Consider the following 15,536-nt stretch of genomic DNA (forward strand, 5'->3'; position numbering starts at 1 on the left):
AATTCAGTGATTCTGATCCTCCTACCTCTGCCTCTTGAGTGCTGGCATTAAAGATGTGTGCCACCACATCTGGCTGGACCCTGGATCCACGTAAGCCCGATGCACGTGGGGGCAAACATGTCTGGAGTTCATTTGCAGTGGCTGGAGGCCCTGGCACGCCTATTCTGTCTCTTTTGTCCCAAATAAATAAATAAATAAAATTAAAGAAGTATTATCAAGCCAGGCATGGTGATGCATGCCTTTATTCCCAGCACTCGGGAGGCAGAGATAGGATCACCATGAGTTCGAGGCCACCCTAAGACTACATAGTGAATTCTAGGTCAGCTGGAATATCTACCTCGTAAAACAAAAAAAAAAAGCAAAGTGTTACCATGACGTCCAACCTCATCATATTCTTTCTTTCTTTCTTTCTTTTTTTTTTTTTTTTTTTTGAAATAAGGTCTTGTTCTAGCCCAGGCTGATCTGGAATTCACTATGTAGTCTCAGGGTGGCCTCAAACTCACAGTGATCCTCCTACCTCTGCCTCCCGAGTGCTGGGATTAAAGGTGTGCACCGCCAGGGCCTTTGGCCACTGTAATCGAATCCCAGTCATGTGTGCTACCTTGTGCACATATGTAACCTTGCATGCTTGCATCACCTTGTGTGTCTGGCTTACATGGGACCTTGAGAGTTGAACATAGGTCCTTAGGCTTTACAGGCAAGTGCCTTAACCATCTCTCCAGCCCCTGACTCATATGCTGAAGCTTACTGTTGGAGTCTCTAATGTCCTGACCATCTTATTCATATTCCCCTACAAGAAGCCTTTCCTGACAATTCTTAGTTCATTTGATGCCTCCTCCTCTCTTTGCCCATATCTAACTATGCACATCTCTTTTTCTCTCTCTTTTCTTTTTTTACAAGGTAGCGTCTCATTCTAGCCCAGGCTGACCTGGAATTTACTATGAAGTCTCAGGGTGTCCTCGAACTCATGGTGATCCTCCTACCTCTGCCTCCCAAGTGCTGGGATTAAAGACACGAACCACCACACTTGGCTCTTGCTCTCATTTTTAATCACATTATTGTTTTTTGTTGTTTTTGTGAAGCAGGGTCTCACTCTGGCCCAGGCTGATGTGGACCTCAGGCTGGCCTCGAACTCACAATGATCCTTCTACCTCAGCCACCAGAATGCCGCGATTAAAGGAGTGAACCACCACACTCAGCTTCATCACCGTACTTTGCAAGTCTTCTTACACCAGGAAATTTAACTTCCTGAGGAAGCAGTCTTATGACACCTTTGTAACCCAGCACCTGGAAAATGCTGTAAATTTAACAGCTAACTGGTATGATGCAAACCTGTAATCCCAGCACTTGAGAGGTTGAAACAGGACAACAGTGAGACCATGGCCATCTTGGGCTAGGTAGTGCAATCCCGTGTCACAGCAAGATAAAAAAAAAACAACCAAGATTTATGAGGCAGTGAGGTAAGTATCTCACACACCTTAATCCTCGCAACATGAGACAGGCACTGACAAAGAAACTGGAGCAAAAGGAGTTCACTTGTCAAGTCTCCGGAGTTAAATTGATTAGTTTTTTTTTTTTTTTTTTGAGGCAGGGTGTCTCCAGCCCAGGCTGACCTGCAACTCACTTTATAGTCCCAGGGTGGCCTGGAACCCACAGCAATCCTCCTACCTCTGCCTGGGAGTGCAGGGATGAAACAGCAGTGTGGGCCACCATGACTGGTCCTTATTTATCATTTGAGAGTGCGTGAGTGTATGTGACTTTACATGGGTGCTGGGGAACTGAACCTGGATGAGCAGGCTTGCACCTGTCAATCCCCCACCGCAGTCCTTGTTTCCGTTGTTTTGAGGCAGCAACTCAAGCCCAGGCTGGCCTTGAACTCAGAGGGATTCTTCTACCTCAGCCTTCCCAGTGTTGACATTATAGGCATAAACCAAAATAATGAAAAGCGGGAGGAAAGCAAAAATTCAATCAGTGTGGCCACACTGGAAAGAGAGCAAAGAGATTCAGTGATCACTTAACCTACCCCACATACAACCCATCTCCGGAGTCCTGACATGAAGTAAATTCAGATACAAGGTCTGATCTAAATATACCATCAATCTCAAACGTTTATTGTAAACTGAAGAGCCAATGGTGATCCTTAAAGTATGTGATTTGAGTTGAATCTTAACGCCTGAAACGGGAGGACTGTCGCACAACCGCCCGTAGGAACCAGAAATCCACTTAGATAGAAGCGCCAGTCTAACACCTCCCGTGGCTGAGAAATGGACCTTACTTCCCAAAGGTAAGGGGACGAGAGTATGCGGACACGGGCACTGCCAGCGGAGTCTCGCTGGGTCGGGGGAAGGGTCTGGCCAGTGCCAGGCAGGCTGAGAGGTGGGGGATCCAGCGTGGGCTCCGGAAGCAGGAAAGGCGAGCAGGTGTGGGATCTAAATTAGGATGAGCGCGGGGAGGGCGCTCCGCTCGAAGGGCGCAGCCCGGCCCCCGCACTCGGCCGTGGACCCTCATTTCGAGTTCTTCTGGGTCCTCAGGCCTGGGGAGGGTCGAGAGCCACCCAGGCACCGGGAGAACGCGTGTGGACGGACCCCCTCAAAGGGTTTTCCGCCCGGAGGTGCTAACTGCACCCCACTTCAAGTTCATCCTCTTCGCCGAAAGTGGCTGCACGCTTCGGGGTAAAAGTGGGGTGCGAGGGAGGCAGCCCCAGCGCGGGGAGCCCCGAGGGAAGGGCGGGGGGGGGTGCCTGGGCCGGAAGGCGTCCCAGGCTCGGCTGGGAGCCGGCGCTCTCTTTCGACGCCACCCGTCGCCCCCGCCTCCGGGCCGGCCGGGACGGCACGAAGTCTCCGCCCCTGGCGCACCGCGCACCTCACCTTGAACGCCGCCCCACCTACCTCCACCCTATTGGGCTCCCCGAGCCGGGCGGACGCGGCGATTGGCCGCAATGGCCCGCGAAGGCCCCGCCCGCCTCCCCGCCCCCCCCACCCCGTCCGCCGGTACTTTGGACGGCGGCGTGGCGCCCCTCCTCCCCGGCCGGTCCCCGCCCCCTGGAGCAAATGCTGCCGAGCTGCGGCCGCGGGGCAGATGCACGCGCTCGGGCCCCCTTAGCAGGCGCGGGCAGCCGCTGGGCGCGCGAAAGCGAAAGAAGGAAGAGGAAGGGAGGGCGAGGGCAAGGGCGGGGTGTCGCGGAGGGGCGGGAGGAGGAAGAGGAGGAGGTTGGAGCGCGCTCGCGCCTGGCCTCGCGCCCGCGCGGAGGGAGGGAGGGAGGGGGGAGAGGGGCGCGCGCGCGCACGCTCGCGTCCTCGCCCGCTCCATCCATCCATCCTCCGGTCGCGGCACGCGCGCGCGCTCCGGGCTCGCGCCGCACCCCCCGCCCGGGAGAGGCGGGCTGGAGTGGGGGGCGGGGGGAGGGGCGCGCGGACGGCGCGCGGACTGCGCGCGGGCGGGGTGAGGTGAGGAGGAGGAGGAGGAGGCGGCGACGGGACGAGAAGGGAGGGGAAGGGGCCATGGCCGCCCGGTGAGGCGGGGGGGGGGCGGCCCGACCCCCCGGCCCCGGGCCCCGGGCCCCGGGGAAAGGCGAGGACGGACCGACGGACATGGGGCTCCGGAGCAGCCGCCGCCGCCGCCGCCGCCGGAGGACGCGGCCCTGAGAGGCCGCCGGGCCCCGGCGCGGCCCCCCGGGCGGGGTGAGTACGGAACGGAGACGGGGACGGGGGAGGGGCCTGCGGGGGGGCGGGGCCCGAGGCGGGGCTTGGGCCCCCTCCCCCCCAGGTCTGGGTCAGCGCCCCTTCCCCCTCCCCCCGGGCCGACGCGGAAACGCCCGGCTTCCCCCGGCTTCCCGGCCGGACCGGGGCCCCCTGGTCTCCCCCTGGCAGGGTCCTCCTTGGGCGGGGCAGGGCCGGCCGGGGAGGGGGCGCGGGGCCTTTGTTAGGGAGCCAGGCCCCAGCCCCCGGGACAATAGAGACACCCTCCCGGAATCCTCTCCCTGGCCGGCCGGGGCTGTAGACAGGCTGCGACCGAGAGGGGCCGGGACCTAGTCCACTCTGCCCACTCTCTGGGGGTCGGTCTGTCCCGGTCCGGCGCCGGCCTCCGGCGGCTTGGCTCTCCTCCCCCCGGTCGGTATGATGCAGCAGCAGTGCCGCAGGGACGGGGGAAGAGCCGCGGCCCGGCCTGCTACCCTTCCCAGTGCCCCTGGCTCATTTGTCAGTCCCCACCCCACTCGAGGCCGGCAGCTCCCTCAACTCGTACCCATCGTTCAGAGGGGCCCCGGACTGTGGGTGCCGTTTTTGAATACTATGGTGGGGACTACTGGACTTTGGGGCTCTTAGGAAGACTTCCGGGCTGGTTCCTAAGGGAGGGGAGGGTGCTATCTAAAAGAGCAGGTAAGGGGAGTGCCCACAGGGCTCTCCTCTGCTCCTGTTCGTGGTGGCTGGAAATGCTCCCCTGGCTGTAGGCTTCTGTGGGTTCTGTTCTGCTCCTCTTCTGGAGTGGCAGGCTCATTTCAAGGGAAGACGGTGGGGTGAAGATTATAGGGTCCTAGGGCCATTCCTACTTCTGGTAGCAGTACCCCCCCAAGTGGACATCCTGGCTGAAAGCAGAGGTGACTCTGAGGAGAGCCCTTAGGGAAAGAGGGTGGCTTTAGGAGTCTGTGCAGTTCTTTGCCACACCCTGTGGGTTTGCTTTGAGGCCTTGGAGTTCCTTCTCCTCCCCCTGCTGCATTGCACCATGGGTATCAAAGAGGGGTTTGAGTTTTGGATACCTGGGGTGAACTGCTGCCTCCTATAGACCCAGACTCTGATTGGCAGTAAGAGTCCAGGGCCTGTGCTCAGCCTTGGAAAGGACTAGGCCACCTTGGGGGCCTCAGGCCCTGAAGGACCGTCCAGACTTAGTGATCCTGGGCCTTGGAGAGAGCAATACCCTGATGCTAAGATGAAACCCCAGGCGCTGAGGTGGGGAGAGGTGGTGGCAGTCTTCTGAGGTGCCTTGGACTCACACCAACACCCCCTCACCCATGTGCAGCCGTGTTGCCGCCCGCTGTGCTATGAGCAGTCAGAGCGCCGTCTCCACAAGAGTTTACAAATGAAAATGGAGGAAATGTCTTTGTCTGGCCTGGATAACAGCAAACTAGAGGTGAGGGCTCCCCCACGTGTGCCTCTAGTTCTTTCTCTTGATGGCTCTGTGTCGCTGCATCTGGCATCCCTGCCAAAGAGGAATTTGGGTAGTCAGCCTTATTCCTTAAGGGGAGTAGCCAGCTGAAAAGGCCCCAAAGACCCACAAGAAGAAAGAACTTAAGTCAAGATGGGAAAAATGGCAAAGAAAGCAGGATGTTTGGCCAGAGCCAAGAGATTTAGTTGGTGAGAGCTGCTAGGTTCAGTGGTCCAGGGCACTGCTACCCATGTGACTCGAAATTCTCCCCCTGGGCCCAGGCCATCGCTCAGGAGATATATGCGGACCTGGTCGAGGATTCTTGTTTGGGATTCTGCTTTGAGGTACACCGGGCTGTCAAGTGTGGCTACTTCTTCCTGGATGACACAGACCCTGATAGCATGAAGGATTTTGGTGAGCTTCAGGGTGGAAATCGAGTGGTCTGGCCCTCCAGGGAGGCTTAGGGAGTTCTTTTCTGGAAAACTGCCCTAGATACTGAACTTGGGGCTCCTGAGGGCATAGGCGGGGAGGGTTTGCCACCATGGGTGGGAAAAAGAGGTGAGGGGATCCTTCCTGCCCTGATTGCCACGCCTGTCCTGTCCCCAGAGATCGTGGACCAGCCTGGGTTGGACATCTTTGGACAGGTTTTCAACCAGTGGAAGAGCAAGGAGTGTGTTTGCCCCAATTGCAGCCGCAGCATCGCCGCTTCCCGCTTTGCTCCTCACCTGGAGAAGTGCCTGGGAATGGGTCGGAACAGCAGCCGAATTGCCAACCGCAGGTGAGGCCCTCTTCCCTGTCCCTGACAGTTCCAGAACTGTACCGTGTGCAGTCTGTACCATGGTGTAATTCCCCAGGGGCACTTAGAAGGTACAGAGGATGAGTTGTACTTCATCCCCCAATGCCCCACCCTGCCTCTGAAGTAGTGGACAGATAGGACAGCCTTGATCCTTTCTCTTCCTAACCCTGGCCAGGATTGCCAATAGCAACAATATGAACAAGTCTGAAAGTGACCAAGAGGACAATGATGACATCAATGACAACGACTGGTCCTACGGCTCGGAAAAGAAAGGTGTTTGGGGATCGGGGGGAAACAGAAGTGGGCAAGCAGGGATGGGCATGCGTTGTAAACAATGGGAGAAGAGTATAGTTTTTTTTTACTTTTTATTTTAAGTGTTTTTAGATTGGGAGATTTAAAATAACTCATTCTTTATCCTATTGTCCCCTACAGCCAAGAAGAGAAAATCAGACAAGGTGAGAGTTGGGGTGAACATGGGGGAAGTTTGGGTGAAGGACAGACATCCTCCCCTTGGGGCAGGGCGTCCTTTTGTGTCTTGGCTGAAGTCTGAGGTCACTGAGGGCCTCTCTGGTTTGGGGCTGAGGGTTTCTGGTGGGCAGGGGAATGTCAGAGGCCTTGGGGGTTGGGAGAAGGGGAGCATAGGCAGATAGGCCTCTTACTGGGGAGAATAGGAATTTGAGGTTGTTTCTTTGTCAAATCTTTTTTCCTTCCCTGGGTTCTCGGCTCCCCCTTATCGTTGCCCTTTCCCCAAAGCTATGGTATCTCCCATTCCAGAACCCCAATTCCCCTCGAAGATCCAAGTCTTTAAAACACAAAAACGGTAAGTGGGGCTGGAGCAACAGGGGCACTGCTAGCTGTGTCCTCCGGGACTTGGGGTAAAGGGAAGGTGGTGGGATAGGGGTGTGAGGGAGGGTCTGTGATCCTTCTATCACCCCCACTTCCTTTCTGGTTATTTTCAGGGTTCTCTGTCTGTACCTCTGCATCAAACACCCTTCCCCTTCTTTTTTCTTCTTCAGGGGAGCTTAGCAATTCGGATCCTTTTAAGGTGAGTAGAGCCTAACCCTCTGTGCCCCTTCTATTACCCAGTGAGGTGGCTGGCATTTGGACAAGTGAAGTCAGAATGGTGGTAGCTAGAAGCACTGGTTGGCCCATCTGGGGCTTGTATGTTTTGCGGTTTTGTTCTTTCTGGGTTGCACCACCTCGTCTGTGAGCAGGTGGGGTTACAAGGACTGTCTTGTAAAACTCAAGAATTCTTCCACTCTCCTCCTTTTTTGTCTGCTTCTCCTCTTCATCTCTGACCGGTATCTCTGGTTCTCTCACAGTATAGCAACTCAACTGGGATCAGCTATGAGACCCTGGGACCGGAGGAACTGCGTAGCCTGCTCACCACGGTGAGGAATTGGGAGAGGGGTTATGTTTGACATGGGCTGGGGCTGTGGGCAGAGCTCTAGGCCCTGGAGGAGGTTGGTGTCGTAGCTGTTGGGGACAGAGTTCTCATTCTGGAAGTAGGTTTCTTGGCCCATCTGCTCTGGAGACCCATTTCTGCTTTGGGGCTGTCGTTGCTTGCACAGTCAGCGTCGGTAAAGAGGGAGCATCTGGTGTCTAGAGTAGGTTCCCTTCCATCCCTCCTTTCAGCTTCTATTCCTCTTCCAGCAATGTGGGGTGATTTCTGAACACACCAAGAAGATGTGCACAAGGTGAGCTCAGAGCCTGAAAGGGGGCCAGTTCCTGGGCACGAGTCAGGAGTGCTGCTGGCTTGAGCAGTGGGGCTTCCATCCTTCCCCTTCGCCCCTTTAATGATCAGACCTTACTTAGGCCACTAGGGATTCTCCCCTCCCCTCATCCTTTCCCTGTCCCTTCTGCTTCTGCTCTTTATCCACCTGGGTTCCTCTGGGCACCCCCAGGTCACTGCGATGCCCCCAGCACACAGATGAACAGAGGCGAGCTGTGCGGAATTTCTTCCTTGGGCCCTCAGCGTAAGTGCCCCTTCCCAAAGGGTGTTGGGTTAGGACAGTGATCAGTATCTTGAAATACTTCTTGGGCTCCTCTTCTTTCTAGTGTCCTTCCGGAGGTTGAGAGCTCCCTGGATAATGACAGCTTTGACATGACTGACGGCCAGGCCCTCATCAGCCGGCTTCAGTGGGATGGCTCCTCTGATCTGTCACCTTCTGATTCAGGCTCCTCCAAGACCAGTGAAAATCAGGGATGGGGTCTAGGTACAGAATGCCATTGGGGCCCAGGGTCTTCGTGCTTGGAAGCATGGAGGCACGCCCTCTCTTGCTACACCTCCACTCTCCTTCCTTGTGCCTCCTCTGCAGGTACCAACAGCTCTGAGTCACGGAAAACCAAGAAAAAGAAATCCCATCTGAGCCTGGTAGGGACTGCCTCCGGCCTGGGCTCCACCAAGAAGAAGAAGCCAAAGCCACCGGCCCCCACGCCCGGCATCTACGACGACATCAACTGACTCGGGTGCAAGGGGCAGCCTTTGGCTGAGCAGAGCCCTCTCTCCCAACCCCCACCCAGGCAGTAGAGCCTGGCACATGGACGGCTACTGGGGGTTTGGGCTTGGGAAGCTTGGTGGGCCAGACAGGCAAAGGATCCAGTTAGGCGCCCCTGGGGGGCGTCAGGGTCCTCTGCAACGGAGCATGACCCCTCGGCGCGCAGGACTCAGACCTGGACATATTATGCCTTGGACATAAGTTTGGTGGGGAGGCGGTTTTCCTATTTATTCTGTGAGTTACTGGATGTCCAGCTAGGCCGGGGGCCTGACCTGGGCACTGTGCCAGGGCACTACCTGCCCCTCACACCAGGAACTGGACTAAGCCCTGCTAAGGGGTACTGTGGCTACCCGGGAGGCTGTGGGCTGGAAGTTGAGCCCAGAGGGAGTCTTCCCCGGATGCCCTCAGCAATGTGAATGGGTCTGGTGCTTGGAGCTGAGGGGCAGGACTGGCATGTCCTGTCTGTGCAGAGTTGTGTCAGATGCCCCCAGTTCAGGGGGTCAGCAGGCACAGTGCTGTCTGCTGAGGTGGGCGTCCAGAACTGCCACCACCATCCCTGCCCCTCACAGGGGCAGCCCTTTCCCCTCAGTCCCCATGGGCCTCCTTGGCAGCAGAAGCTGTCTTTTTGTTGGGTGCCAGGAAAGGGCCTCCAGCCTCTACAGCTTCAAGGAATGGGGAGGGGAGGGGAGGGGAGGAAGAGGGAGCTGTGTATCAAAATGACTCCCCTTGCCGTCCCTCCCTGACCCAGGGCTGGTGAGGAGTGGGGCCCCAAGGTGAGAGGGAACGGTGCTGCTTTATTTGAAATGTTTTCTTACCTCATTCCCTGCCCCAGGAAAGGGCCCAGCCTCACCCTCCTGGGGTGGCCCCATGTCCCTCCTGCCCCACTGCCCTGCCCTGCCCTGCTGGGGCAGCCCAAGTTCCCAGCTGCTGCTTGCCTCCCTCCACCTTGACCAGCTTCAGTTCCTCTCTCAACGCTCCCACCTCCAAAGCCTGCCCTTTTTCCCCTTCCTTTGCCGCTTTTAAGTTATTTATTCTGTACTTGTGGTTTGGGGCTCTGAGGAAAATCCTAATTTTGTGCCTCTCCCCCTGTGCTAGGAGTAGGGTGGGAAGAGAGAGTGCTCTCTGCCCTGTGGAGGAGAAAGGGTGTTATTGCCAGTCTGTGGGACTGTCATGCCAGTGTGCCCACCTGCCTGGCCTACATCCTGAAAAGATGTACTATCTCACCTCCGTGTGGGTACCATCAGCCCCTGGAGGCAAGCTAGAGGACTGCGAGGGGCTGGGAGCACAGCTGACTTGACAGGGATGGAGTTGACCCCAAGCTGAGTTCTCTGGCACTTGCTGGGCATCTCCCGCCCCCCAGGAGGAGCCACTCTCATATTGGGTAGCTAGTACCCAGGACTGGTTGGACTGTTTGGGTTAGGGACCCTAGAGGGTTAAGGGAACAACAGCTAGGGCTACAGTGCCCTATCTAGAACCCCAGTTTTCCCTTGGGGTGGTTCTGATTGTGGCTCATATCTGGTGACAGATCGGTTTTTAACCCAAGCATTGTGATTATTTTTTAAGAAGCCAAGCTAATTTTGGCAGGGGTTAGAGGATAAATCCTGGGGCCCAGGCTCCTCCGTTCTTGGCCCTCCACAGCCTTCTCCCTCTAGGGGGGAAGCCACCAGGAGAGGAGGATCTATGACCCTCCAGCAGCCTCCTGGTTCAGGCTTGGGAGCCAGCTGAAGGTGAGGGGAGGCAGGCCTAGTCCACTTCCTTCTGAGGCAGCTGCAGCTCAGGCTAATTCACCCTTTCCCCCTGGTTGGAGGCAGAAGGGGGGTCGATGGGAAAGACTTGTCCACAGAAATTTCCCCTTTGTTCCTTGGCCCACCCTCAGGGGAAAGCCCCCTGCCCAGACTGGGTAGGAGGTGTGCTTGGTCCACCAAGGACCCTGAGGGAATCCCTTCCCTTATGGGGAGAGTGCCCCCCCCCCCATGGTATAGTTGAACAGGGGCTAGGAACTCCCCACTCTCAACAGCAGGCTGTGTGGGTTTCAATTCCCATCCCACCCCAGCTAGGTGTTGTCCACCCTGTATCCTATCATGTGTCTGAGTGTGTGTGGGGGGGTTCTGTACTAATTTCCATGGCCGGTGGCTTTTCTTCCATGCATCACTCCCCCCCGCATGCCCAGGGGCCACCCGCCTGGCATTACCGCATGCTGGGGTCATTGGGGGAGGGGGGTGGGGCTCACGCTGTCCTGTGGTCTTGAGATTTTTATTTTTGCATATGTAATCCATCCTGTACAGGTAGCTAACTTTGTAAACGCTGTGTATTCCCTCTGCCCCCATGGCTGCTGGTGTAAATAAACTGCATCTCCTGTTGGTAGCCTGGCCTACCCACCCTCATTGCCATATTGCTGGGGCCAGAGCAGTCACAGGAGGCTCCACAGGCACAGCCACAAAATGAAACTTTATTCAGTCACAGATACTGGCTCTCCAAGAATTCCCAGAGGCAAAGGCCTAAGGCTGGGCTGTCCATACCCAGAGCTCGTCCTTGGAGCTGAGCAGGAGACTGGCTGAGGGCCACCAGTGCGCTCTTGCTTACACGCTTTAGGCCTAGGTCAGCAGCAGCTGCGGCCTGGCCTCTCCCAATGCTAGGGGCTTGGCCCTGTGCCCCAACCCCCTTCCTGACTGAGCTCTATGAAGGACTATTTAGATGGGTGAGAGAAGTGCTTTGAAAAAAAAAAAATACCATATTTCTGCTCTAAGGGGTACAGGGAGAAGGTGGTGGTGGCCAGGTGCCTATGAGGAAAGCTGGCAGAGTCTTCATTTTCACCCGTGATTTTAGTTTTAAAAGATCCACACTCAACAAAGGAGTGTAAGGATACTCTGAGCTCCCTACCAAAGTATGCTTGAGGCCATGCTGAACTGCCCTGAGCTAGGGAGCACACACATGCAGGACTAGGAGACAGGTGAGGGTCACAGTTGGGAAGGGAATCCCCAGACCCCAGGCTGAGCTTGGCTTTTGGCTCTGAGCTTCTTCAGGACTCTGAAAGATGACATCCTTGTTTCTACCTGAGTTGTGCTTGCACAGAGGAGATGTCAGTACCCTGTGAACATGAAGAGAGGCCCCTCCCCACCACACCACACCTGCCTCCTGGGTCCTAGAGTCAGGGTACCCATAACACCCTTTCCATCCCTCCCAAGACCTCTGGGCCCAGCTCTGGCCAGGAAAGGGAGAAGGCCATTAAGGAGGAAGACCATGCCATTTGTTTTCTCCCTGTGTCCTTATTGTCCATACATCCCAAATACTAGGAAGCTAAAGAAGACAGTGACCCCCACCAGGGAGACAGTCGCAGGAGCCGTGAAGAACTGCCGGTAGTTGATGCGGAAGTACCAGACCACACCCAAGAGCACCACAAACACAGGCACCATGAGGCTGCCCACGTTGACACCGAAGCTGGATGGCTCAGTGGCCGACGGGGCCAGGGAGGCTGTGGGGCCTGGAACATCTGCTCCTGGGGGTGAGCGGTGGCAGTGGATCACACAGTTGTGTGTTATGTTCAGAGAACGCAGTGTCCGTGCTGGGTCCTGTAGCAAGTGACCCTGGTAGATCAGTTTCATCTGGTTCTCTTGTCCAGGGAAATATTTGCTGCAAGAGTTGGAAGAAATAACAGGATGAGGAGTGATGGCAAACAGGCCTGGACCAACAAAGCAGGGCATAGGGAAGAAATGAATATTTCTAAGAAGTCTCTCATTCCCCCTTGGGGAGGGCTGGCCCTTCCCTGCTGCTCCAAAATGTGTACCAGCTTCCTCCATGCAGTCATGGAGTGAGAGCAGACTCCCTCTTTTCCAGCCCACTCACCTCTTCAGTGCACCCACAGTGTCTTCTGGCCTGGCCACAGCCAGCTCTTCAGTGTCATTGAGGAACTTGAGCCGCACGTTGATGAGGCTGGGGCTGGGAGGAAGGCAGGTGCTCTCACATCTCAATGGAGCTTCGGAACTGCTGCTCTCCAGGCCTGCTTGCCGTTTGGGCAGGCCCTGGATGTCAAGGAGATGCTCAATGTTGGGCTCGGTATCTCCCCCGGCTCCAGGTTCCCCAGTGGAGTCTCCTCCACCATCACTGGCCTCTTCAGCCTTCTCATCGTTGCCCTCTGATGGATGGGGTAGTTCGGTTGGCTCTGGGGTGCCTTGGCCTGCCACCAGCTGGTCCACATGCCCCAGGTGGAGGATGGCTGTGTCACCACCCGACACAATAGTGCCCAGGAGCTGGTTACTACTGCTGTCTGCTACGTAGGTAGAGAGCCAAGCTAGGACCAAGGCTAGAATCAGCACCACCACACCTGCCACCACCATCACCTCATTACCCACTCCCTCAATGCAGGTGACGTCAGAGAGCTCCATGGCCTGGCTGCTGGCAGGGTCCACGCTGCAGGAACAAAGGGGGATAGCATCAGCAGGGATTACAGGTTTCTAGTCTGTTTAGGTTCTGAGCCAGCCTGAAAAGAAAAATGAAGTTTGGTGTTTTGTAGGAAGGGCAACCAGCCTCCCTAAATACAGACCCCCAACCTTCAGCTAAGGATTTATTTTACCTCTGGCCTTTATTGGGAAACTAGCTTTTAGGTTCTGTGCCCACAAGGAGTACAGGTCATAAGGAAAGTCTTGTAAGCTTGCTGTTGTAGATACTGTTGGTTGCTTTTTTTGGTTATGGAGAAAAAATTTGCTTCTTTACGCCTGAACTTTCTCTAGGATTTCCTGAGCAGCCTCCATGGTGGTTTCAGAATGGTTGAAAAGACTCCTTAGTAGGTACTGTGCAGTCACCCTTGCCAGGTCGTCTCATCCATTTCCAGCTCATTCATGGTCACGGATCCATACCTCCATATCAAGAGCAAAAAGAAGCCAGGCATGGTGGCACACACCTTTAATCCCAGCAGTTGGGAGTCCCAAGCAGGAGGATTACTGTTAGTTCAAGACTAATCTGAGACTACAGTGTGAATTCCAGATCAGCCTGGGATAGAGCAAGACCTTACCTTGAAAAACCAAAATAATACTAATTGACCTATTAACATTAGAGTCAGACCGCTCCAAATGGACAACTCTGTCAGGGCTATTAGCAGACACTATGTCTGCCTCTTCTAAAGTCATGCTGGCAAGCTCTGGGAGACTCATGGAACAGGCACCAGAAACACTACCCTCCTGGGTCATCATGGGTGCTCACAACTGCAAAGCCACTGCCCAAACCGTGGCAGAGTGGTACGTACCCCTAATTCCGGCACTACCAGACAGAGGTAGGAAGATCAGGAGTTCAAAGTCATCCTAGGCTACAGAGCCAGCTCCAGGATGGCCTGGATTACATAAAAGTGAGACACTGTTTCAGTAAACTACTGCCCAAGTGGAAATGATTTGTGAAGATTCCCCAAAAGCTCACAATCTCGACCAGTACATCTTGTGCTCTGCAGGACCCCTCCCCTCCGCAGTTTCTCGGGGAGGCAGGGATTAGTGGTAGTCCTTGGAGTACCTCGCTTTCCCTTGGAGAATGTGAGCTGCTTTCACAGCTGTCTCTGGGCAAAGCCATCTGGTGATTATCACGATCAGAGAATTCTCACAGCACCTATAAAACTTCATTATACTTATCGACCTGTCCATCTCTCTGTTAGGCTCCCGGAAGACAAAAACCACGTGTATTTCTCTTTGTAGGCAGCTTTCAGTGAAAGGCCACAGTATTTGCTCAAAGAATATTTGTGGAACATATCAATACCTGAATAAGTTTCCACATCCTTCTTTTTCTTTTTTTCTTTAAACTGGACTGGCCCAGGAGTCAGGAAACTACTAAGTCAATCCCAATCGATGCTCTTTTGTCACCCCCAACGACTTTCCCGGAGCCTCAGCTTTCTCAACAGTGAAAACGGGGTGTTAAAAATAGTACCTACCTCATAAGGTTGTTTTGAAGATGACGTGAAATCATCGAAGGAAAATAGCACATTGCAACTGTTCAGTAAACAAATGGTAGCAAACTGTGTATGACTCCCACCACTAATCCAACAGTAAGAAGGTTAATGTCATGAACTGTGATTTACAGAAACGGACACAGACGCGGGGAAGTGCCGTGAGCAGGAGCCAGGCAGGAGTCCGGGTCTCACAGCCTTCAAGGCCTTCAAAGCCTGTGAGCGACCTCGCCGGTGCAGCGAGGCGGGGACCCCGAGCCTGCTTATCCTGAGGCCAAGGCTCTACATTCTGTGCCCGCGGCCGAGGCGGGGAAGCCATGAGCCCCCCGCCCCACCCCCTACTCCCACCCCGAGCTGAAGGGCTTCGGTGTGCCGGCCTCGGTGGCCCCCAAAACTCAGGTCTCCCAGCCAGTGATGCCTAGGGTCCGGTGAGGGGGTCACAAACCCTCCACACCCCTCAAACTCCGGGGCGGGGCCGAGGCGCTGGGGGCGGGGCTTGGGGACGCGAGGCGTCATGGGAAATTAAAGGGGGATTGGACAGGTAGCGAGCCGAGATGGAGAAGGTTCTCACCTGACAAGGCCAGGATAAACGTTTTGACTTCGCCAGGGCGGTCCCTGGACTCGTCTTTCCGTAGGGGCCGGGAGAGGGGCTCGCAACCCCGGATTCGGTCCAGGGTCCGGTCTCTTCCGGCTTATCCCGGAAGCTGTTAGGAACCAGGGCCGGGAAGTCCCGCCTTCCCGCCTTGTACTGATGACGCAAAGCTACGTAAAGCGGGCTGACGTCAACATATCTTTTGAATAAAAGGGACCGGTTGCTCAGTGGGAGGAGGGGCGGAGTCATTGTTGGCGGGCTGCTCGTGGGCGTGGCCTCGGCCAGCCGCGAGCGGAGGGGCGGGGCTAGGAGGGTGAGAGCCAGTCGGGGGAGGCGCTGCTTGAGGAGGCGTGGCTCCGCGATTTCGCGTGGGCAAGGTTGCCCGGCTCTCCTTGCCCGCAGAACCGGAACCGGGTTTCCCTCTTTCCCGCCGGGCTCTTCCTTCCGGCTTTGCTCCCTATCCCCCGGGATAGTGGTGTTCGTTCCTGCTTGTGATGGGCACGGTGTTCCGAGGTTCGTGGGATCGCCACCTCCCGGAAAGCTCTGGGTTAGTCGGACTGATAAGTATTCAGTCTCGGCTTTAGGTAG

General features: G+C 55.8%; 2 protein-coding genes across 9 annotated transcripts; one reads left to right on the plus strand and one right to left on the minus strand.

Annotated features, from left to right (window-relative positions):
• The first annotated feature begins 3,660 nt into the window (after positions 1-3,660).
• Atxn7l3 (ataxin 7 like 3) lies at positions 3,661-10,797 on the plus strand. Of its 6 annotated transcripts, none has more exons than XM_045157917.1 (13): positions 3,661-3,680; positions 5,014-5,124; positions 5,421-5,553; positions 5,746-5,917; positions 6,111-6,208; positions 6,368-6,390; positions 6,689-6,755; positions 6,895-6,980; positions 7,258-7,326; positions 7,589-7,632; positions 7,840-7,911; positions 7,994-8,151; positions 8,254-10,797. In XM_045157917.1, the coding sequence occupies exons 2-13, from the start codon at positions 5,074-5,076 to the stop codon at positions 8,397-8,399; spliced, it is 1,119 nt and encodes a 372-aa protein (XP_045013852.1). In that variant the 5' UTR covers positions 3,661-3,680; positions 5,014-5,073; the 3' UTR covers positions 8,400-10,797. The 6 variants fall into 6 exon arrangements, with proteins under 6 accessions (XP_045013852.1, XP_045013851.1, XP_045013853.1 ...); XM_045157916.1 differs by lacking the exon at positions 3,661-3,680 and adding an exon at positions 4,187-4,594; XM_045157918.1 differs by lacking the exon at positions 3,661-3,680 and adding an exon at positions 4,249-4,267.
• Positions 10,798-10,862: 65 nt separating this feature from the next.
• On the minus strand, positions 10,863-15,066 carry Tmub2 (transmembrane and ubiquitin like domain containing 2). Of its 3 annotated transcripts, XM_045157920.1 has the most exons (4): positions 14,928-15,055; positions 14,342-14,399; positions 12,277-12,840; positions 10,863-12,063 (listed from the first exon to the last, which is right to left on the minus strand). In XM_045157920.1, exons 2-4 carry the CDS (start codon positions 14,392-14,394, stop codon positions 11,700-11,702), a joined length of 981 nt encoding a protein of 326 aa, XP_045013855.1. In that variant the 5' UTR covers positions 14,395-14,399; positions 14,928-15,055; the 3' UTR covers positions 10,863-11,699. The 3 variants fall into 3 exon arrangements, with proteins under 3 accessions (XP_045013855.1, XP_012803603.2, XP_045013854.1); XM_012948149.2 differs by lacking the exon at positions 14,342-14,399 and having other exon boundaries at positions 14,928-15,066; XM_045157919.1 differs by lacking the exon at positions 14,928-15,055 and having other exon boundaries at positions 14,342-14,771.
• Between the last annotated feature and the right edge of the window lie 470 nt (positions 15,067-15,536).

Source organism: Jaculus jaculus, chromosome 9 (assembly GCF_020740685.1).
Source record: "Jaculus jaculus isolate mJacJac1 chromosome 9, mJacJac1.mat.Y.cur, whole genome shotgun sequence".
Lineage (NCBI taxonomy): Eukaryota > Metazoa > Chordata > Mammalia > Rodentia > Dipodidae > Jaculus > Jaculus jaculus.

Excerpts from the sequence above, each read along its gene's own strand:
- Atxn7l3 (XM_045157917.1), top strand. The coding sequence starts at position 5,074 with ATGAAAATGGAGGAAATGTCTTTGTCTGGCCTGGATAACAGCAAACTA. Across the intron at positions 5,918-6,110 it reads AGCCGAATTGCCAACCGCAG|GATTGCCAATAGCAACAATA; the intron begins GTGAGGCCCTCT and ends AACCCTGGCCAG. Across the intron at positions 7,633-7,839 it reads ACCAAGAAGATGTGCACAAG|GTCACTGCGATGCCCCCAGC; the intron begins GTGAGCTCAGAG and ends GGGCACCCCCAG.
- Tmub2 (XM_045157920.1), bottom strand. The coding sequence starts at position 14,394 with ATGTGCTATTTTCCTTCGATGATTTCACGTCATCTTCAAAACAACCTT. Across the intron at positions 12,841-14,341 it reads CTTCAAAACAACCTTATGAG|CGTGGACCCTGCCAGCAGCC; the intron begins GTAGGTACTATT and ends TTGTTCCTGCAG. Across the intron at positions 12,064-12,276 it reads ACTGTGGGTGCACTGAAGAG|CAAATATTTCCCTGGACAAG; the intron begins GTGAGTGGGCTG and ends CAACTCTTGCAG.